General features: G+C 38.5%; 1 protein-coding gene across 15 annotated transcripts in view; it reads left to right on the top strand.

Moving 5' to 3' along the window:
- Positions 1-11,825: 11,825 nt before the first annotated feature.
- Positions 11,826-23,069, top strand: part of Pur-alpha (Purine-rich binding protein-alpha) — an 876,587-nt gene continuing 865,343 nt past the window's right edge. For 8 of the 15 annotated variants that reach the window (XR_010859261.2, XR_010859258.2, XR_010859260.2 and 5 more), the window contains exon 1: positions 11,826-12,151. Coding sequence is in view for 4 of the 15 variants with exons in the window: in XM_067140633.2 (XP_066996734.1) it covers positions 12,109-12,151 (43 nt within the window). In the remaining 11 variants the exon portion in view is untranslated. The remainder of the gene's footprint in view (positions 12,152-23,069) is intronic. The other 7 variants (XR_010859267.2, XR_010859263.2, XR_010859264.2 and 4 more) reach the window with 4 other exon arrangements.

Genomic DNA, 23,069 nt, shown 5'->3' with positions numbered 1-23,069 from the left:
GTGATACTAAAAGTGCTGAAGTAAAAAATCCGTAGCCTGGAGACAATAGAAGAATGCGCCCTCCGAGAGAAATTATAAAATATCCTTTGACCTTCGCAAACACCACAAGTATTTATTAAAGCGTGATTACTCAGAATATATTAACGGAGCCTGCCTTGAAGTATGACACACAGTAAAAGTTTCTGGTCACTTATAAATAACAGAAGAGACAACAAACGAATACCGGAAGTAGTAACCTGGGACCATTCGGTAGCCAATGGATCAGATATACCTGAAATATTCAATGAATATTTTATCTCTAATTTTGTTAATCCTGTGCAGTATGCTGTTTTTCCTAAAATCAAACCTGTTCCTTCCCATAGCCTCAGTAATATTTTTGCCACTGAATCTGAAATGTACTCCCTACTTTCGTCTTTGTCAGAAAATAAACCCACTGGTCCTGATGGTCTCAGTCCAATGTTCCTTAAGAATACAGCAGTAAATCTGTCATACCCTATTAGTGTGATATTCAATCGGTGCTTCTCAGTCGGCTACTTTCCGAACTCCTAGAAACTTGCTTATATCACAACCGTTCTTAAAGGTAGACAGAGGTCGGATATCGCAAATTATCCCCCGGTCTCTATATTACCTGCTTTATCAATCATTTGTGAAATGATCATCCACCAGCATTTGGTTGCGTTTACAATTCCATATATATCCCCTCAGCAGCATGGTTTCCTTCCTGGAAGCTCCTGCGTAGCTAACTTGGCTATCCTCCTCCATCATGCCACGTCTGCCATCCACGCGGGCTCTCAACTTGATATATGCTATATCGACATCGCGAAGGCCTTCGATACCGTGGATCACACGCTTCTTGCACACAAAATTTCTGAACGGTTTAACGTGCATGGGAGACTCCTAGCTCTAATTAATAGCTTTCTGAATGAAAGACTACGGTACGTGGTTCATGATGGATTGAGTTCTTCTCCCACCACCACGCTTTCTGGTGTCCCGCAGGGTAGTGTCCTAGGTCCCCTTCTTTTTGCCCTGTTTACTGATGACCTTATCGATACCGTTTCCCACCATTCACGTGAAATTCTTCTCTTTGCAGATGATTGTAAAATCTTCAAGCAGATCGATTCTCCTACAGATACAATCCAATTGTGAAATGCACTTGATTCACTGTCAGGTTGGTGTACTACATGGCGTCTTAAACCTACCCCTCCAATTGTTTCACCATTTCGTTCACACTTCTTAAATCCCCTGTTCTAAAAAAATATCACCTACTGAACCAACCGATTGTTCCTTTTGACAATCAAAAAGGCTTAGGAGTGCATTTTGACAGTAAATTGTTGTTTGTCTTGCACATAAACAGGGTTACCTCACGTGCTATGTCACTCCTTGGTTTACCATACAGGTTTTCTGACATCACAGATGTAAATGCCCTCAGAGCTTTCTACGTTTCCTGTATCTTACCTATTGTTGAATACGCCTCTCCGGTCTGGTCCATTTCTGCTTCTTCAAACCTTAGCCACCTTGACCGTGTACAACCTTTTTTCTGTGCTGTCGTCAGAGCCAGGGTCCCTGCATATCGCAACCTAAGCACTATCCAAATGCTTGGGAAACCGAACCTCAAGACTCTTTCTGCTCGGAGGAATGTAGCGGACGTAAAGCTCCTATACAAAGCAGCTAATGGTCTATTTAGATCTCCAGATTTTGCTTCCTTATTTCTTCTCCACGTCCCATCCCGTAGTACAGAATGAAGACCCTATTCCATATTCCTTACTCCCGGCTTTCTCTGACCCAAAGGTAGATTTTTGTACGTATTCTAGCAATGTTTAATACAATATCTATCAACAAGAACCTAGACATCTTCGTAACGTTTTCTTCCTTCTGTCATGATATTTCTCATATAACTTAATTTTCCTTCTTGTTCTTTCCCGTTCTGTTCCTGTATTTACTTTAAGTGTATCTTTCTTTCTTAATATCGTTGTTTATGTAAATATGTATTATGTATGACTGTACAGTTTTTATTGTGTACATTTGTGTCCTTTGTAAATATCCTTAATTTTAGATTCATATCTATTATACATAGCTTGGATCTTTGTAATTCGGTGTTATGCTGTTGCTGATCCTGAATAAATAAATAAATAAATAAATAAATAAATAAATAAATAAATAAATAAATAAATAAATAAATAAATAAATAAATAAATAAATAAATAAATAAATAAATAAATAAATAAATATTGTGACGGTCAGCGTGTTTTGGTTGCTATAATTGGAATATGCATTTCTTGTTTGTGGGTCTTTGTACCACATAAGTGTATTATTTTAATTCTTTATGACTGAGTTCGATAGCTGCAGTCGTTAAAGTGCCACCAGTAGCCAGTATTCGGAAGAGAGTGGATTCCAACCCCACCATCGGCAGTTCTAAAATATGTTTTTCCGCTTTCACACAAGGAAAATGCTGGGGTTGTACCTTCAATGAGGTCACGGCCGCTTTTTCCCACTACTAGCACTATCCTGTCCCATCGTCGCCATAAGACCCTTCTGTGTTGGTGCCGCGTAAAGTAATTTGCAAAAAAATTATTTCGTAATTGACAACTGAATGGTGTAACTTATTATTATTTTCGTAGTTGATTATTGTAGTAATACACAAACTTGTACTACGAAATAAGCTTGTCTTTTTGCTTATCAGGTATCGAAGGGGCCATTTTTTCTTGCGGTGGTGGGGATCTTCTTATCACCGCTACTTAAAACCAAACATACAGGTATAGGCTGTCGACCTTTACGTCTCTGTCGAAATTTCATCAGAGAGCGTAAAAACTTACCATTTTATGTCTTTTTTCATGTTAGCTGTCACCTCCCCCTACCCGCTATATGCACCTTATGTACATGAATATAATATGGGGAAATTGTACACAGGAAGCTATAAAGGGACTAGAAGTACTCCAAAAGAGAGCTTTAAAAATTATGTATGGATATGATTTTCTAAAAACATCTGTGGAAGTTTTTCAGGAAACAAAAATATTACCAGTACAATGCCAGATTAAATACTCTCAAGCTTTATTTATGTTCAGGTATAAAAATAATATGATTTCTGTTAATACAGAACTACGATACAGCAAGGACATTCACACCCATAACACAAGATCAGCAAACCAGTTTTACAAAGATTCCACTAACACTACCAAATATGGTGTTAAAGGCATTTCTTTTTCAGCAAGCACAGCCTTTAACAATCTACCTCCCAAATTAAAACAAATCAATAAGTTGTACAAATTTAATAAAGAAGTCGGCAGGTATTTCCTTGAGCAGTATGTTGGAGAATAAATCGATAACCACTGTGTACCTATTTTTCCACCTAAGTTTAGTTTATTTTTAAAATCTTCTTTTTTCCATGTAAAATAATGATATGATGATGTAAATCAATAATTGTAAATATTCCTTGTTATATATGTAGGCCTATGCCTTATCTGTTAAATGAAACTTAAAGCTGCCAAGCTGTGATTGTAAAGGGCAGTCGCTCTTTGAGCCACTAGCTCACTGGGACATTCTATAACCAATAAATAAATATAAAAAATAAATATCCACCAGACCTGGTTAATTTTTTTTGTTCGCTATAGATTTTGGGGAAATTCTTATTCCCAATCGCTACTACTGATAACAATCACTACTGAACACTCCAAGCAATTATTGTTAAGTGTGTGTAGCGAAACAGATGAGAACTTGGTTCGCGAACCAATTTTAGGAACCATGATCGCCGAACCATGCTCTTATGTAGTGATGCAAATTCCAGTGCCTCTGCTGACACTGGTGTGCACCGTGCCAGTGCCAAACGCGTTACAATGCCAAAACAGCGGTGCCGCGGCACTTTCCGTGCCACAATGACTACTTATTCATTGGACTCGTATACAATATGTATGCCTCATGTATTGACAAAGAAGGAACTACACATAGATATACCGTCATTTATATTAACATTTACATGCAAAATTCTACAAAATAGCCATCAAATTAGTTTTCCATTCACATTCAAGGACAGTATTTTTTCACTTTATTCGCTGACAGTCTGTTTCATCTGTTGGTCAAATCTTGCATGCAAAATACTACAAAATAACCCTCAAATAAATCTTCCGTTCACATTCAAGAACAGTATGTTTTTTTTCAATTCATTCGCTGACAGTCTGTTAGTAAAAACTTGACCAGCTTTCGAAAACACACCTTCGGCAGACGCGGATGTTGCTACAACACACAACTTCCGCACAGCTAAATAGTAAAGGTTGGGATACTAAAGCTTTCTTCCCAACCACCATTTGAATGGATCTGCCTGCCTAGCTATTAAACAGTCTTCCAGGTACGACGAAGCATATGCCGTTTTAAACATGTAATCGTCGATTTGAAAGATATACAAGATTTACAAATATTTCACACTGCTATATACTGGTCTTCATCATCTGGACTGAAATATCTCCACAGAGGGCAAGATTTTTGTCTACCTGCCATTGACACTGAATTCAAGACAATCGATAATATAATGAAAGAGATTAAAGCATAGTGTGGCACGGTCCGGCAGCACTTGGTAGGACGGGGTGACCAGTAGGTATCTACTGTAGAAGCGCTCTGTCCTGGCACAGACTCTGACACCGGCACCGATCTGAGAAGCACTGGTCTGTACATGCCGTGCCGTTGGCACGAGGCAGTCACGTGGCCACAGCAATAGTGCTTCGTTCGTCAATAGTGCCAGCCGCCAGTGCCCGCCATACTGCTTGATATATTCATGGAAAAGCAGACTGGATTGATGTGTGTTCTTGTCCTAACTAAATGTGTACATTTCTTAAGTCACCCATATTTTGTTCAGGATTTTTAAAGTCGCTGGCGTGGAAATGATGTGAACAGATCTTATAATTCTTATATAAGTGTAACGTCCCTTCTTTCTTGTAAAGCTTATCAAAATCACTTCTGTGATATTTCAAAACCCACAGATCACACCTTCATCAACACATCGGTATTGAAGGTTAACTGCTGCACTATAAAATAAAATATGCGTATTATATTTTAAGCCATTTAAAGTATGGGTCGAGCAGGTCAGTAGATTATGAAGTACTAAAAAATCTCTTTGTCACTGGAAGAATATATATGCAAACACAATATTACTTACATTTTCTTGTCACGACGGAAACGAAAGAAAGACCGCGCAATCTTCTCTACTTCATAGTTACTGCAGCCAAACACAGCACATACCTTTCCCCTCATGTTGAGGAGATATCAAGGAATGACACACGCTATGTTAACTCACTGAAAACGCATAAATAACACCAAAAACTTAACACACAAATACACGTGCTCTTATGACAGAAGCAGTTGTTCACAGTTCCATCCGCCAGAGCGAGCTCTAATAGCTGTCCCTCGATATCTCGCTGAATGTCGCGTACAAGACCGACTACAATATATCAGACCGTAATATCAAAACCAAGATGGTGGACGTCGTGGGCGCAGTAGCTGCCGACTGATGAAAGTTAGGGTAGCACGCAATAACTTCATTTCGACGATAAACCAACTCACGATTTTCGGAGATGTCGGAATTTAGTACCGCGGGAGTTGTTTTACCTGCCAGTAAATTTACTAACACGAGGCTGACGTATTTGAGCACCTTCAAATACTACCGAACTGAGCCGGAATCAAACCCGCCAAGTTGGGGTCAGAAGGCCAGAGCTTCAACCGTCGGAGCCACTCAGCCCGGCGTCACATTAAATTATTGTGTTGATACCACTGAAAGAGCTACACAATATCTGGTTCAATCAGCCAGAAATTACGAAAAGATCACGTACATATTTTGCAAACGGTGGTAGGTAATTTAACATGATAAATGTAACATCATAGGGAAAATCACTGTTGCACCGATGAAAACGCTTCGCGAACAAGTACTCATCACATATAAATACCTAGAATCACACATATTGTGCTAGAATAGATGGACAACCCCACAGCAAAGAAAACAACAAGCTGATTATTTCGAAACTTCACTTAGTCAAATAACGTTTTCTCTTAGATTACACTTCGCTGGATAGGTGGAAAATACATTATAAAACTGTTAAAATGATATTTATAATATCATTTGGAATGTTTAAAAATAATTTAAGGTTCGAAATTCCTCAATTTATTCACTCTCATAAGAACTATGAAACATAACGTGTTGCCTTAGTTTCGAAGTGGTGGACAATTTCTAATGTTCAGCACTCGATGAAAATGAAGTACACCCGAAATGATTACGCCAGCTCAATGAACAGCCCCGGTGATGTTAAGCCTTCCTTACTGGAAACTCTTAAATCGTATGTTGACATATGATATAGTAGCATTTCCAACAATGATGGTAAACTTAGAAATGAAGCGTTCAAACACTAAAGATATAATAGGATTTTCCCCATTGAAGAACATGTGTAAAACAACTCTATTGACTCTTAAACAATGATGTCTTTAACCTACATGGACGAGCTACAATTTGGTGTAGACTGCTTGATAGCAGATATCCACAGCATGAATCGGAAGGTATTGGTACAATAAAACCCTTGACTTACAAACAAAGCTAATCCCTGCAAGTCCCCACTGTGGGTGGGGGCGGTAGAATAACACCCACGGTATCCCCTGTCTGTTGTAAGAGGCGACTAAAAGGGGCCCCAGGGGCTCTGAACTTTGGAGCGTGGGTTGGTGACCACGGGGCCCTCAGCTGAGTCCTGGCATTGCTTCCACTTGTGCCAGGCTCCTCACCTTCATCTATCCTATCCGACCTCCCTTGGTCAACACTTGTTCTTTTCAGACCTCAACGGTATTACGTATGGATTCCTAGGGAGTCTTTCGTTTTCATGCCCTTCGTGCCCCCTTGTCTTCCTTCGGCCGATACCTTCATTTTTCGAAGTGTCGGACCCCCTCCATTCTTTCTCTGTGATTAGCGTTATATAGAGGATGGTTGCCTAGTTGTACTTCCTCTTAAAACAATAATCACCACCACCACCATCCCTGCAAGTCACTATTTCTTCTGTGTAACAGTGTACAGATTGCTCCATCTGTCACAGTATAAGTTTTGTTATACACCAAGATCTAGCCAAATGTTCCTGCAGGCAAGCAGAGATTCTTTCAAAATACAATTGCATCTAAATCACACGATACTTTGAAGCACATAGACACCATATCAATTATCACTATCTAAATGATTTTTTTTTGTAGAAGAATACGAATAGGTCCACCATTTAGAATTAGAAAAATAGTTTTCCCTAATCTCAGACTTACTGTCAGATGACATATGCACACTACTGTTTTGTAGAAATATTCACGATGTATGTTCCTGATCCACTTCTCTCTTAATGTTTCATTCCTTATCGAACTTAAGAATAGATGTATGAGAGGCGTTGCCATAGTTCGATTTAAATCCGGTTCACAACACGATCAAAACAAACATATTCTCACATGACTGCGTATAATTACAGATCTTAGTGACCACTGACCCATATAAATACACTCGCACACTTATATTCTACATAGAAAGTAATACTTATCGTCAACTTACATGAAATTACTCCGACTGAATAAGAAAACAAAAACGAATAGGCTCACCATTATCGGTTGGAAAGAGATCTTCCCTAACCACAAATTTTGGTTACACACATAGCCTACGATAGTTTGGTCTTTGACTTCCAAATTTTCCGGGTGAATATTCCTTATCCATTTCTCCTGTAGAGACCTATCTTCAGGGAATTTAAAAGCTTCAGCAACGGTATAATTAGATCTACAACCACGAACGCAGCAGGAACGACCCATTTTGTGCTATGTTACAGCACGGCAATATAAACACTATTATACATTAAAAATACCATCATATAAATTTCTAACAAAACACCATACTGATAAACCGTTATAGATTACTATTTTACCAAACATATACTTTATACTTCAATAACTCGATCAAAATAACACTCTTTAACAGAATGTAAACACAGATATCAACCAACAACATGTCTCAAAAGCTCGCCCACGAAGTCACCATTTTCCTCCCAATCGATAGTAACATTAAGGTCTGATATATTGTAGTCGGTCTTGGTCGCGTATTGTCTCTACCAGGACGAATCGAAATGAATAGTGTGACGACTCCCTCTGAATCACGGTGGCACGGTGTACATGTTCTCCCCCACCTGCAGTGCTGCTGTCGAAAAAAGTCGAAGTACGCGCGTTTTTTATCGGCTTAATGTGGAAGTGTGTAAACAGTTTGTGGTCTTTTTTCGGTTGTTTTATACGTTCTTCAGTTTTATACGTGCAAAATATCTGGTGTTAACTTTTCGTGAATTGAAAAGTGAAAAAGATTAAGCATTTGCATCACTTTACTGACGCATGTGAATTTGCCTATAACTTGCTATGTACCGGGTTGCAAGTCGGGTTACGATAAACGTTCGTATGAACAACGGCATTATTCACACCCAAAAGATCCCAATCTATTCTCAAAGCGATCGAAGCCTATCCCACGTCAAGATCTGCCTTTAACTGATAGTACCCTTAACAACATTTTTCAGTCAGATTAGAGCCATGGCAAAAGCTGTTGTCAAAGAGAATGCCAAAATCATAACTACAGCTCAGGAAAAAATTACAGCAAACTTACCTTTGATCAGCCACTATTATCAAGTTGGGGACATGAACAAATAATTCCTTTCACCAGTTCGAAAATAAATGTTATTCATCACTTCTGTGGGGGATATTGTTAAACATGCAAGCAAAGTGACAGATTTTACAGCATGTATTGGTTCTCTGCAAAAACAATACAGAGGAGTCCGGTTCCATGACTAAATGGTTAGCGTGCTGGTCTTTGGCCACAGTGGTCCCGGGTTCGATTCCCGGCAGGGAATTAACCAGAATTGGTTAATTTCGCTGGCACGAGGTTTGGGTGTATGCGTCATCTTTTCATCCTCATCACGACGTGCAGGTCGCCTACGTGAGTAATATCCGAATACCAGCATCTGGCGAGCCAACTTTTCCTCGGACAATACAGAGGAGGCAAAATGCAGTCCGTTTTCAGTCCTAACAAGTCTAGCAGAATATAATAACTCACCCAACTATCCCATTTACCCATCGAATTAATTATTTATGTTTTCTCTTGTAGAGGATGTTGTGAGAAATTTTAGGGTACAAGAAGCATTATGGGGAGAAATATTTCAAGAATGCCTGGATAGTTTACCTCCAATTACTGTTACTCATGGACATGGATGCTGTACTGAACATTGCTCAGAACATGATACCAAAATTAATTTTCTATTACAATACGATGTCGGTTTTATTTCCGAATAAAAGAAGTAAGGAAAGAAATGCAAGCTCGTACGATCGCAAAACATACCCGGAAAATATCAAAGGTGTCTAGTTAACTGACTGATGGGGTGAAGAACTGGCAAGATGCATTAAGCTAAGCATGTTAATATATTTTTAAGTAGTTATATAGGAATTAAATGTGTATGCCATACTGGTACGTAACAATCAATATGGGTGCCTGCAGAGTTATAATATGTTTATATTACGTAGCATGTACACTAACAGTTGAACATGGGTTGTAAGGTTATAATTGATAATTGCAACTCAGTTTGATTTCGGGGTCAATTAATGAAATATCACTAAGCTATATAGACACATACACGTTTGAGACATTCGTTAAGATACTGACGAACCAATTTCCGAAGTAATGCCATTAAATCATTACGGTACTAAATGCAAAATATTTCCTACGTATTTTTCACTTATTACTTTCAAAACAAGGAACACTATATCTTAATTTGAACGAAACACAGATAGCACATAAACACAGTCATCGGTCAGCAATCAGAATACACACTCCTAAAACATCACAATAATTAACACACGGTTTTAATCATTTATTTAAACGATAAATTCCGAATTAAGTCACATCAGATCTCATTTAGAATCACAAGTTCGGAGACAGCTGATCACCTTCTATCTACAACAGCGCCGCGTAGTGTAGGAACATATCAACCAGCAGAAGTCGTCACACTATGAATTTGTATTCGTCCTGTCTCTACTGTATTTGCTATTGTGCGGTCTCTGGCACCGGTATCAAAGCACGGTGCCAGTGCCTTCCTTATAGCACTACTCTTATGTGTACCTATAATACTCTTTAGTTTCTGGACTGGCGCACACGTGCGAGCCTACTAGCCAGCATGGTCAGCTCTGTGTCGTGTGCCGTAATTCCGAATGCATGGAATCCGCAAGCAAGCCCCGACTGAATTCCAGCTTCTCAGAGCGCTCAGTAGACATATCGTCATCGCTCGAGAGATGCGAAGCTTTCGTTAATTAATGTTTTATTTGTGCGGAAAAGAATTAGTCTTTATGGTTATAGCATGACGAATATATATTCGTTATGGTAATAATGCGATAATAAGTAAACGCTTTTTATGTGCCGTAATATTTTGTAGTCATATTAGTTGATCGTTCGTTTTAGATTAGTGTTACGTGCCAGCTCTGTGGTAGCTCCTTTCCTTACTTCCAGGAAGGGGCTGGTGACTCAGACGGCCTGGAATCTCCCAGCCGGTCTGTGTGGTGGGCCCGGCCTTTCCGTGTATTGTTCTCGGCGGCCAGCTTACCTGTGAGTTTCTGTGAGGTTCAACGCGAATGTTATGCCTATAGTGACATCATGAAATTTCTGGATCAAATCACGCTAGCTATAAAAAGGTAGGCAAACCGCGGACATTCAGTCAGATTTGGACTCCGTGTGGGAGGTGTGAGAGTTTGGCTCCAAGGTGGAGCCAGTGTGACGCACAGTGAGTTGGGGTTCGGTGGCTGGGCTGAGAGCTACAGAGGTGTTGGCTGTCGCCTGTGTCCTACCGAGGTCTGAACCAGGAGCTGTTGTAGTGTCTGATAGACCAGTAAGTGTGTAGCTGGAGGCGACCGAACGGTAGGCTGTACTGTGTGTTCGTGTAATTCTGTGGACTGTAAAACGCCGTGAGCCAGCGAGGAAACGCGCTATCGTGAGTGCGAAGATAAATGGACCTGTGTTAATTTTCGCCGTTGTGAGTATCGTCCTGCTGTTGAATACTGTTGAGTTGTTCACTGCATGGGACTGTCGTCGTGTGTTGTATAGCCAGGGGCACTGTGTTCAGATCCAGCTGTCTACGCACAGTGGGTGTAGGAGGTGACTGGACTTGGGGGGAAAGTGAAAGTAAGGATTAGTGTGCCAGGTAAAGGAACGGGCTGCACCGTTGCTGTGCCGTAAGGTAGAGAGATTTATAAATAGACTTGTAATTAGTAAGTGTGGCCATTAATGACTGGTTGGAATTGTTTGTGTTTGAAAATGTGTGTGTGCATTTATTAGGTCATCCAGAAATAAATTAGAGTAGGTAATGAAACAGATGGAGTTGTATTCGTAACATTATGTTAGCCCGGCTCACAGGCTCGCCCCGCCTGTTAATAGCGTATAATTTATAAGGTAAAAATAGAATCTAAGGGCTGTAAATAAAGGCAAATGACATTGAATGTAAATTTATTTTACTTTCATTGAATTGTTGAATTTATATTGCCAATGTGGGTCAAGTCATGTTTCCGAACGTGGGAAATACATCAGCAGGCTATTGTTTGGGAATATCTAGGGTGATATTAACTACCGGGAGGATATGATTATAACGATAAGAAAATAAAACTGTCCTTTTCTTTGTAAAGAAAAAAGCGTAGTTTTCTGTTGAGATTAGTTTTGATTCTTTGATATTGTACCTGGCAGAACCACAGATGAGAAACGAGAGACAGTTCAGTTGATACCTCTTTGGTTGATATCAAGTCTGAACGCTGTCGTCTGTCTTTGGAACTTCTGTTGTAAGCAGAGGAATGTTAGAACGTTTCCAGTCTGTGACATCGATGTACTGCACCGTGTTCGATGTAAATTTATCGTGATTTGATTATAAACCTCTGGCATATGATACCAAAAGCGATTGAATTTGTTTGTATACAAGAATTATTATATAGTAGTGTTTTAGGAAGGCTAGAATAGCGAAGGACTACTTGTTTTGAAGTGACACGAAGCTTTATTATCGGCGTATGCAAAATTCTTACGGTAGAAACGAGGGTTAACCCGCACTTCAAGAGGATATGTCGGACCGAGAGAGTGGAGATGACCAGCCGCAGGGGCAAAGTAAGAACTGATCAAGTGTTTTCCATATGGACGCCGGTTTTATTTTATGCTTCATTTGTTGAATTATTCGTTTTGGTTATGAGTTAGGTGGTTTTGTGTTGGTTCAGGTGAATCAAGATGGCGTGTGAGCCCGTCTTAATTCAAACCTACAATCATTTCTTACTCACAATCATTTCTTACTCTCCTCGATGTTGTTTGTTTGTGGCATCTTCACTGCAGTGTAGTTTTAATAATTGCCATTAGTGAGTTTGTCGTAGAAAGGTTTGGCAAGGATAGAGGTGTGTTCTTCAAGGTTTAAGGTTCAACTGAAACGTCCCTTCTGTTCTGTCACAAGTGCAACTCGTTGTTGTGAATCCAGTGTAAGAAGAGACTTTTGTCTGGTAGATTTACAGTTCTCAGTGTACACATATTTGTTTCTCGCTCTTTCGTCTCGTGTATTATTTTTGTATCGTGACAGGTTAGGAATGGGTGGGTGTGTGTGTGTGTGTGTGTGTGTGTGTGTGTGTGTGTGCGTGCGTGCGTGCGAGATTTCGAAGGATCTTAGATTGATTTACAGTTATTTGTGGCAGTTTAATGTGGGAAATATCTTAATTTAATTAAAATCTTTTTTTTAATTTTTAATGAGCTGATCTATGTTTAAATCTTTTCTTCTCAATTATGGTTTTCATGAGAGTTGTTCTGGTGAGTGCATTTAAATGATCCTATGTTAACATAAGTATTAGTTTGTACACATGTTAACAGCAAGTCTTAGTTTGTAGAGATTTATTATATCAACGCAAAGGATTTTCTCCAAAGCGGGTAGGCTGGCTTAACTGCCAAACAGAAATATAGCTTGTCTGTAGCCTACTAGTGAAATTTCATTTCAAGATTTATATGATTCAAGATATCAGATATTGTATGAATTGAACTGGTTGAAATTTTTGAAACACCATTTTTTATAAGGTAAATAATTTATATCAAGAACTTAATAAATAATAGACATGAATTTAGTGAGATGTATGTAGATTTTTGATTGAAGATGGGTCCTTAAATATGGTGCACCTGAAAATTGGAGACCTGTTAGGTAATTTTGTGCTCCATTGTGGAAGTGTTTCACTCTTGTTTACTTTTCTAATAGATACTGTTACATATTTTCTTGCACTTCAAGGACTATTAATAACGTTGCATACTTGTAGACTTAATGCATATCTCAAGGACATAGTTTCTGCAGATGATGCCTACGCTAGAAGTATTTTAATATTTGAACAGTTTTATGTAGTTCTTTGGTTTCCTTTTCTGCACTGACTATGGATTAAATGGAGGAATAATTTCATTTCATTTGATAGGCTATGTAATTGCTCTACCTGATGGTAGAAGCTACAGACCTACAGCTAAAGGCATAAAGTATTTTTTAACTCACACTACTTTTGTAATGGATCAACTAGAATTTTATTGAATTCGAGGGACAAATAGATCTTTGTTATTCAAGGATTTCAAGTAAGTGTTGTTATATAATCTAAGTTCCTCATAGTTCTTGGGTGGTACTGGTATGTGCTAACAGGTTGAGCAACTGATTCATTTCAGTCCTGTGTGTATTTTGTGTTACTTGTGATGCAGATGTAGTTTTGAACTCTCGAATATATTTTATACACTGTCCAGCTGTGGATTTTAATTTCTCTGAAAATAATTGGAATTTGTTTGTAACGTTAGTACCAGTGTCGCTGTTCGAGTCCTGCAACAATTTGTTTATTATGAGAATGTCGGAAAATTATTTTGATTGGTTAGGAGTCGTGGGTTTTGTTTTTTAACTGCAAGAATGTGAAGTTTCCTCTTAGTTGAACAGAAAAGTTCATGATTATGATTAAGGGCTGAAACAAAAATATTATTTTAAACACCGATTGATCATTCTCTCAGTGAAGTTGAGACCTTCACATTCCAAGAAAACACATCAGGAATCAATGAAAATGCACAAAGTATTATATACAGACTAGCTGCTTTGTACCTGTTGTTGATGGGTTTAACTTTTGCAATTGCAGCAGTAATGCCCTCTTAACGGAGATGAGTGGCAAGAGCAGGGACAAATCACACCTCAAGTAATAATGAAAGGTCATCTGAGTAATGTTACTGTTGGTAAGTTTTAGGAGCTTAGTACATTATTGGCCATCATACACTATTTTGTTTTCTTCTAGCTTGCCAATATTAGGCCATTCAACACACCATCACCACCACTCTTATGACTTCTTTTTTCCCCTACTTCTTTGAATGATCAATCCTCTGTGTTCTTTTCTCATTTCCATAGTCTTCCTCACTATTTTCCTTATTAATAGGGACTAATGTGGTTAGGGTCACGCAGCAATGTACTTGCATTCGGGAGATAGTGGGTTCGAACCCCAGTGTCGGCAGCCCTGAAGATCCTTTTCCATTTTCACACCAGGCAAATAAGGCTGTACCTTATTCAAGGCCATGGCCACTTCCTTCCCACTCCTAGCCCTTTCCTATCCCATTGTCATCATAAGAACCATCTGTGTCGGTGCGATGTGAAACAACTTGTAAAAAAATTGTCAGTGCGCCGTAAAGCAAATTGGAAAAAAAAAATCCACCTTCGGCAGCCCTGATGAAGAGGGTTGTCCGTTGTTTCCCATTTTCACACTAGGCAAACGTTGGGGGTTGTACCATAATTAAGGCCACAGCTGCCACTTTCCCAATCCTAGCCCTTTCCTAGCCTTGCATTGAAGAAACCTTCAATGTGTTAGTGTTCCATGAAACCACTAGCAAAACAAAAAACAAAACCCTAATATTTCTGGACACTTGAATATTTGTTGTGAAAAATGTAATAATCGTTAATACCTCAATTATTATTCCTCTTGTGCAAGAAAGTCATATTACATAACATATTGGATTTTTTTTACAGAACTTCTTTTGAGCTAATATTAACAAAGGACTTTGATATTTCCTGTTTTTGCACTCTTGATATTCTTATACCACTGTATACTAATCAGGTAATATATAGCCTACTGCAAACCCCGATTATCCCTGAACCTAAATAACTAGTTTAGGGAAGTTTAGTTTAGCAATTTTCCTGTGATTTGGACAGACAGACAAAAATTTAACTGAACTCATTTTTGGAATTTTCTGTACCTGACCTAATATAAATACCGAGTATGAGGCAAAAAGTTGAAGAGTACAGACAAAATTATAAATTTACTTCTAAAAATAACAAATTTTAAACCTTTTGGTGTGTTAAATCATTGCACGCTAACTAACTGTTTCATGCCCGATCATTAATTATTTTTTTTCGCTAGTGGTTTAACTTTGCACTATCACATAGAAAGTTTTCGGCAACGCAAGGATGGGAAAGGACTAGGATTGGGAAGTTAGCGTCTGTGGCCTTAATTAAGGTCTCCAGTATTTGCCTGGTGCGCGTGCATACATGCGCACACACACACAGTCGAATGAAATTATGACCACCTGCTAGAAATGCCATCTGGACGTAGCCCACGACATATGACCCATGATGTGGACTGATGAAGTGGTTACCTATATAATGCGACAGACAGGCTTGCTATACCCATTGCACTGCTTGCTGTCAGGGGTTAGGAAAGCAATCGAACAGAGTTGCAAAAGGGGATGACCATCAGCTCGTTCCAAGGGCATTTTAGAAACAGCAACTTTTGTGAACTGTTCACGTAGTTATGTGGTAAAGGTGTATCATGAGTGGAAGAACTACGTCATTGATTTCTGAGGTTAATGTCAACTACGACAGTGTATGAAGGCCAACAGACAGGCTACAATGGACCAGCTCACCATCCAAATGAAATGGTGTATCCAGACACATTTCTACTGCAATGGTTGTTATTATTATTATTATTATTATTATTATTATTATTATTATTAACAAATACATCGACCAGGCGAGTTGGCCATGCGGTTAGGGGCGTGCAGCTGTGAGCTTGCATCTGGGAGATAGTGGGTTCGAGCCTCATTGTTGGCAGCCCTGAAGATTGTTTTCCGTGGTTTCCCACTTTCACACCAGGCAAATGCTGGGGCTGTTCCTTAAGTAAGGCCACGGCCGATTCCTTCCCACTCCTATGGCCTTTCCCATCCCATCTTCGCCATAAGACATTGCGGTTGGGAAATATGCTGGTGGCAATGATCACTTACAGTAGTGTGATAATAAACTTAAAACATAATTACCCAACAACAACTGTTACAACAAGCAATTTCATGGAAAGTAAACATTACAATAAATATTACTAGTTTAACATTCTGAATCCAGCATCATATATACATGTTCACACACAACTTAAGTATTTTTAGTGCTTAACCCTACGGCTTACTATAGGTTTGTTCCGACATGATCAGAAACAGTTTGCAAACTGTCTGACGCATGTGCAGTAAGGAAAAAGCATTCCAACTAACGTCAAACTCAAACACGGACTCGCATTCGGCTGTTCCAACAGATTGTAAACCGTTGATGAACCATTTTGCTGACTGGCAAAGCAGTATGTGATCCAGAACAAGAACTGTTCATCAGAGACATGGGCAGCACACCAAAATAACGGTGAGCTGTGCATTGTGGTCCATAGCTGTGAGCAGCTGATGCTTATCAATAGCTGGCAGGAGCATATGACACGTTAAATTCAAAGAACAATGATGACATTATTCAAGGAGATTCCGATGTGAAGATGATCTGTAGATACAGTATAATATCCCAAAAGTGAAAAATGAACATTATTTAGTCAAGTTTTTTTTACTTGTTTGCAGGTATGTTTGAAAGTTACATGTAGTGAAATAAACATTTAATAACCAAAATTCTCTCTCTCTCTAGAAAAATCAGTGCCTTGCTATGAAAATGAAACAATCAAGGAGCATTTTCGCATCAGTAGGGAAATTGAGAATATTTCAGAAAGATGTGGTGTAAATGACCAGTACAAACATCAGTCTGGCGAATATGGAAAACTTTTTGCACTGAGTCAGATTTGTCTGCAGCTGCAATAATAATAATAATAATAATAATAATAATAATAATAATAATATGCATCATCATCATAGACTGTTATGCCTTTTAGTGTTCAGTCTGCAAGCCTAATAATAACAATAATAGGCTAATTCCTCCTTCCCAGTTGTATCCCCCAACCCAATGTCTCCCGCTCCAGGACACTGCCCGTGAGGCGGTAAGAGATGAGTCGGAGGGAGGGAAAAACCAACCCTGGTTGGTAAACAGATTAGGAAAGAATGAAAGATGATAGTAATAATTAGTTTTGTTTTTCCACTATAGGTTCAAATTTTCTTATGGTTCATTGGGCATCAGACTGCAAGTTTCCGGGATGTTCGAGGTAATTTTACCGAGTGAGTTGGCCGTACGGTTAGGGACGTGCAGCTGTGAGCTTGCATTTGGCAGATAGTGGGTTCGATCCCCATTGTCGGCAGCTTTGAAGGTGGTTTTCCGTTGCTTCCCATTTTTACACCAGGCCAATGTTGGGACTGTTACTTAAGGCCATGGCTGCTTCCTTCCAATTTCTAGGCCTTCCCTATCCCATCGTCGCCATAAGACCTATCTCTGTTGGTGCAACGTAAAGCCACTAGCAAAAAATAACTTCCTACTCCTAGCCCTTTCCTATCCCATCTGTGTTTTGATGACCCTCGGGTTTCCACATAAAATATGCCCTGCTGTTGGGCAATCACCTTGTAATTAACTGATTGATTAGACATACAAAAAACTGAAATTCTAATAATTAGTGATGAGCGCCAGCTACAAGTAAAGGTAACAATAATTGTTACCATGAAATAAAACAATTAACTGCACCTGATATTAAACAAATTGTATTCTTAAAGTTTGAAATAGAAATCGTGAGATATGCTGCGATACTGAAATTACAATATAAAAGTCAAAGGGATGCTTCACTCATTCTATTACCTCGAAAGAAACATAAACAGCTATTCAAGATTTGGATAGAAGCCCCCCCTACATTAATACAATCTGCTACCAATGACATTCAAGTCACAATAAACAAGAACTAATTATTCTAATACTTTCAGTGATCAAATCACCAAACTGCAGCAAGCCATGAAAATTCTAGAAGCTGGTCTCCAACGGTTCCAAGATTTTAATTTTTAGAATATCAATTTTGACTCAAATTACACATGGAGTCAAATCATAGTTGTTTAAATAATTGCATTGGAGATCACAATTATTAACCAAATTCTCAATATCGGAAGTTACTGTGTTCCAGAAATCAATGGATTTTAGAAAAAGTGGCTCCTATATTTTAACCTTCAGTTTATATTTATGACTCAAATTTAAAGCCATATTACAGTTGATTCAATCAACCACAGCATTGTGAAAACAATTTTAGCCAAATTTTCAAATTGTAGTTACTATGTTTTGGGCGTCAATGTATTTTAGAATTAAGGGTTACTCCAATTCAACATTGTAATTGTGAAAACAATTTTAACCGAATTTTTAAATTGTAGTTGCTATGTTTTGGACGTCAATGTATTTTAGAATTAAGGGTTACTTCAATTCAACATTGTAATTCGTATTGTCATACTTTTAATGTGTACATAATTCCTGTTTTTTTACATATTATTACTAAACGTAAATTTATACTCGAGCAAAAAATTTGTAAAAACAATCCAAATATGACAGGTCTTAACCTTGAGACAATTATGTAGGCTGAAGATGCTTGTAAATAAAGCGAAACATGTCACCTGTAAATTCGTGTTGTAGTATTATGAACTAGCAACACAAAACCAATTTGTATTGAATAGGTGGATTAAAATAATCACTATATTGTAAGCATTTATAGCAAATTTCAATACGGGTCTAATCATGAGATTAATTACATGTAATCTCACTCACTTCTCGCAATGGTCGTCATAGTGTGGTGGACAGGGCGCCAACTGTTCATCTAAAGAACTAGTCCTAGTGCAGCGGCGCTACTTGTGAATTTACAAATCTCTTGGTTAGGTCCGGTTAGTGACAAAGACATTGGTCTGGATTTGCTAGGTCTGGCTAGTGACAGAGCCATTGGTCTGGATTCGTTAGGTCCAGCTAGTGACAAAGCCATTGGTCTGGATTTGTTAGGTCTGGCTAGTGGCTAAGCCATCCGTCTGGATTCGTTAGGTCCGGTTAGTGACAAAGCCATTGGTCTGGATCAAGCAAGGGGGGAGGGGGGGGTGTCTGGAGGCGTAAGCCCCCAGGTTAGGGCCGTGAAGCGGCTTTAGGCCTCTAGCATTTCGTATGGTGATAGCAGTTAGTGACAAAGCCAATGGTCTGGATTGGTTAGGTCCGGCTAATGACAAAGCTATTGATCTGGATACGTTAGGTCCTACCGGGCAAGTTGGCCATGTGGTTAAGGGCGCGCAGCTGTGAGCTTGCATTCAGGAGATAGTGGGTTTGAATCCCACTGTCAGCAGCCCTGAAAATGGTTTTACGTGGTTTCCTATTTTCACACCAGGCAAATGCTGGGGCTGTACCTTAATTAAGGCCACAGCTGCTTTCTTCACACTCCTAGGCCTTTCCTGTCCCATCGTCTCCATAAGACCTATCTGTGCCGGTGTGACGTAAAGCAAATAGCAAAAAAGAAAGTTAGATCCGACTAGTGACGAAGCTATTGGACTATGATCGAGCAGTTGTGTATTTATTGTGCATGGGTTGGTAACAGAATTCATTTTATACTTCATTGCTGGGAGTGACATATCTGATTGTGTCCTGCCCAATGGAAATGCTGCTGCGTGGTTAAGCGTTGAACAATGGCGCGGGATAAATTGTATTAGGTTATAAAAGTAAAAATACTTCTGGGGGACGGCGGGTGGGTTCTTGGCTGTCGCAGTGAACACATCTCTCCTCTACAAGGTATTCCACGTAAGATTTGTAACATATCAAGTCATTACGATGCTCTAAAACTAATGTTGTGCATACTGAATTTCTACCCTTTTGTTTATTGGTGATGAAGTTCTAGTATCTTTGGGGTATGACTAGTTTTTCTAGTTTAGCCTTCCAGAAAATTCAAGACATACCAGACGAAGGAGACCATAGAAGCAAGATTGGTACATGCCCACATGTTGGCTGGTAGTTCTCCACACCAACTCAAACATCCCTTCCTGGAAATTTGGAAGGGGGCCTTCAAGAGGGTTGACGGTCACAGAATGACGTAAAAATACTGTACGTTGGAAGCTATGAAGAGTTTCAAAGTTTTCATGTTGGTTAGACGAAATTCTTCCTTTGACCTAGTGCTTGCAGTGGTCTCTACTTACATTGTAATACTGATGGCATTTATGTAGTGAACCTTGTTCATTTTATCAATTCCATATTCTCATCAGAAATTTAATAGTAATTATCTATAATATTTTATAATGTATATAAGAATTAACACGGATGACTTTATTTTCTTCTAAAAGTATTATGTGTATTGTTTTAATGTGTAATGAAATTGTACAAATAAACCACAAATTAAAGAAACAACCTGTTCTTAGATGTTTTACAGTTAATGCCAGTGGAAGTGTTCTTGATGTGAGTAATTGGGACTATTTCAAGAGGAAAACTAGTAGATATATGCATTTCAGTTTTTAATGGATGTAAAATACTATCATATGAATGTATCATCTATACTATGAGAGACATTCTGTATATGTCTCATGTGGATGGTGCATCCTCAATGACTGTGTGTTCTTATTTTGCTGAAAGTTAACCCTTTTGTTTACTATATAAACGTGTGTTCGGAACCTTCGATTTACCATTTGAATTCTGATGCAAATGAGGTTCTTACTCGGGTGTATTTAAATATTAGTATCTCCGCAACTATTTGTTCAAATAATGTGAAACCGGTACATAAATACTCGGAATTAAACAGACCCCTACTGCTTTTCTGGTCTAGAATTCTACTGTCTCATTAAGGCAACCTGGGTTCGATTCTTGGCACCGACAATCGTTTAGAAATACGAGGAATCTTGGAACGGCGTTAACCGTGCATCGTGAAGACAAGTAGGGAGCTGCATCGAGTAGTAGCACCTAACAAAGAACCAAAACTGCCGTTACTGTTCTCCAGTCATCTTCAGTCCACGAGCCGGGCAACAGCTGCCGTGTTCTCCAAAGGCCAGTGCAGTAGAAATATCTGTTTCAATGAAATTTGCTACATTACAGCGAAAAAATATACTGTAGGAAATAAACTCGTCTAGTAACTCATATCTGTTTGTCTCATCACATGCTACATTATAGTGAAAAAAAATACTGTAGGAAATAACGCACTACAAATAACTATTTCAATGAAATTTGCTACATTACAGTGAAAAAATATACTGTAGGAAATAACGCAGTACAAATAACTATTTCAATGAAATTTGCTACATTACAGTGAAAAAAATATACTATAGGAAATAAACTAACCTAGTAACGCATATCTGTTTGTCTCTTCACACGTGCTTTGCCAATAGTCATCACCGAGAAATTGATCTAGAATTTTTTTTTAGCTGTAAGTTCAATGTTTCGAAAAATAAGACTTACTCCAGTAATTCCCGTAAATTACACTTTAGTAGGAATATCTTGTAATGGACACATAGATTTCCACTTTCGCCCTTCTACTTTCCATTTTGTTACGGTGCGCGGGAACATTTACAGTCGCAATCTTTACGTCTGCTTCAACACTCGTATCATTATCACTAACTTCACTAAGCACAGATAAAGTGCCATCACTACATTCACTAGAAGAACTTTAAGATATATCTTCATCACAATCACTATCTAGTAAGATATCCACAACTTCCTGCTCGGTTATAGCTTTGCGCGCTCATCTTTACTGACAGGATAATCGCGACATCAGCTGTTCAGCTATCTTCAAATACAGCGGTTATTCACCGAAAGATAATGTAAATAGAGCGTTAAGAGACTTCCTTGTAATATAAAGAAGCATTTTAATGTCATCTGTTGAATTTATAATCATTTACTTCACTGTTTCGTCGTTAACACAGGGCACTTATTGCCACATTGGTTCGGCGGGTACGTAATTCGAGTCCAAGGTAGCGTACCCCATCGTTCGATGGTTAGGTAAGCCAAGGGTTTAATGTACATTGTATGCCTAGAAGGGAAAAATGAGGAGCGTCTGTTCAAAAGGTGCTATTTCCACGTCCACAAAACAATAGCATTTAGTCCAAATATTGCAGTAACTGAATAATATCAAATGCCATGAGCAATCCTGAATCATAAAATGTAATTCCTTAAAAGTTGTACATACCTGATCATTGGTATGTGCCTTTTATTGTATGTTTCTTGCATTTTCCCACAACTTTCTCATAATGGAAATAGCACCTTTTGAATAAACTCCTCAAATGTGTGTTACAGCTTGTCAGTTTCAACGATTTATCCCCAGCATTGTTCTTTTATTGTTGTATTACAGGATGTTCTCGTATACATAGTTATTAAAAGAAACACAATATACACCAGGCAAAATGGAATCCATTACTGTATGTATCAGTTGCTTAACTGTAGTCATGATTTGGAAGTTACACATGGATGGGTGTATTAAAAGGCATTAATTATCCTTTAGCAGCGTGAGCTTCAAATCTTAGACGTGGACTGAAGTAAGAGCTTGAACATATGGCAGAACTGATGCTTAATAGAAAAATACCTGGAGTTCATTGTGGGTGGAAGTTCATTGTTTCTATGAGTAAGCTACTGTAATTTAGATGGGTAGCTTCTTAGCAAGTCATCCTGATTGTTACTCCAAGAGTTGATTATCATTTATCTGTTGGCATTTTTAAAGAGAATTTAATATATCTAGGTTTTCAACATTTTTTTCTTCTTACATGTACACTGCCTAGTATAGGTATACTCTCTATATGTTTGCCATACTTATTATTTCATATAAATTAGAAAAAAATCACTGCTGGTGTCTTCAAAATGTATATCTTTTTGGTATTCTTATTAACTTGTCATTAGAGA

Source organism: Anabrus simplex, chromosome 2, assembly GCF_040414725.1.
Source record: "Anabrus simplex isolate iqAnaSimp1 chromosome 2, ASM4041472v1, whole genome shotgun sequence".
In the NCBI taxonomy this organism is placed as follows: domain Eukaryota; kingdom Metazoa; phylum Arthropoda; class Insecta; order Orthoptera; family Tettigoniidae; genus Anabrus; species Anabrus simplex.
Note: the sequence above shows the minus strand (reverse complement) of the source record. Positions and strands in the feature narration are given on the sequence as shown.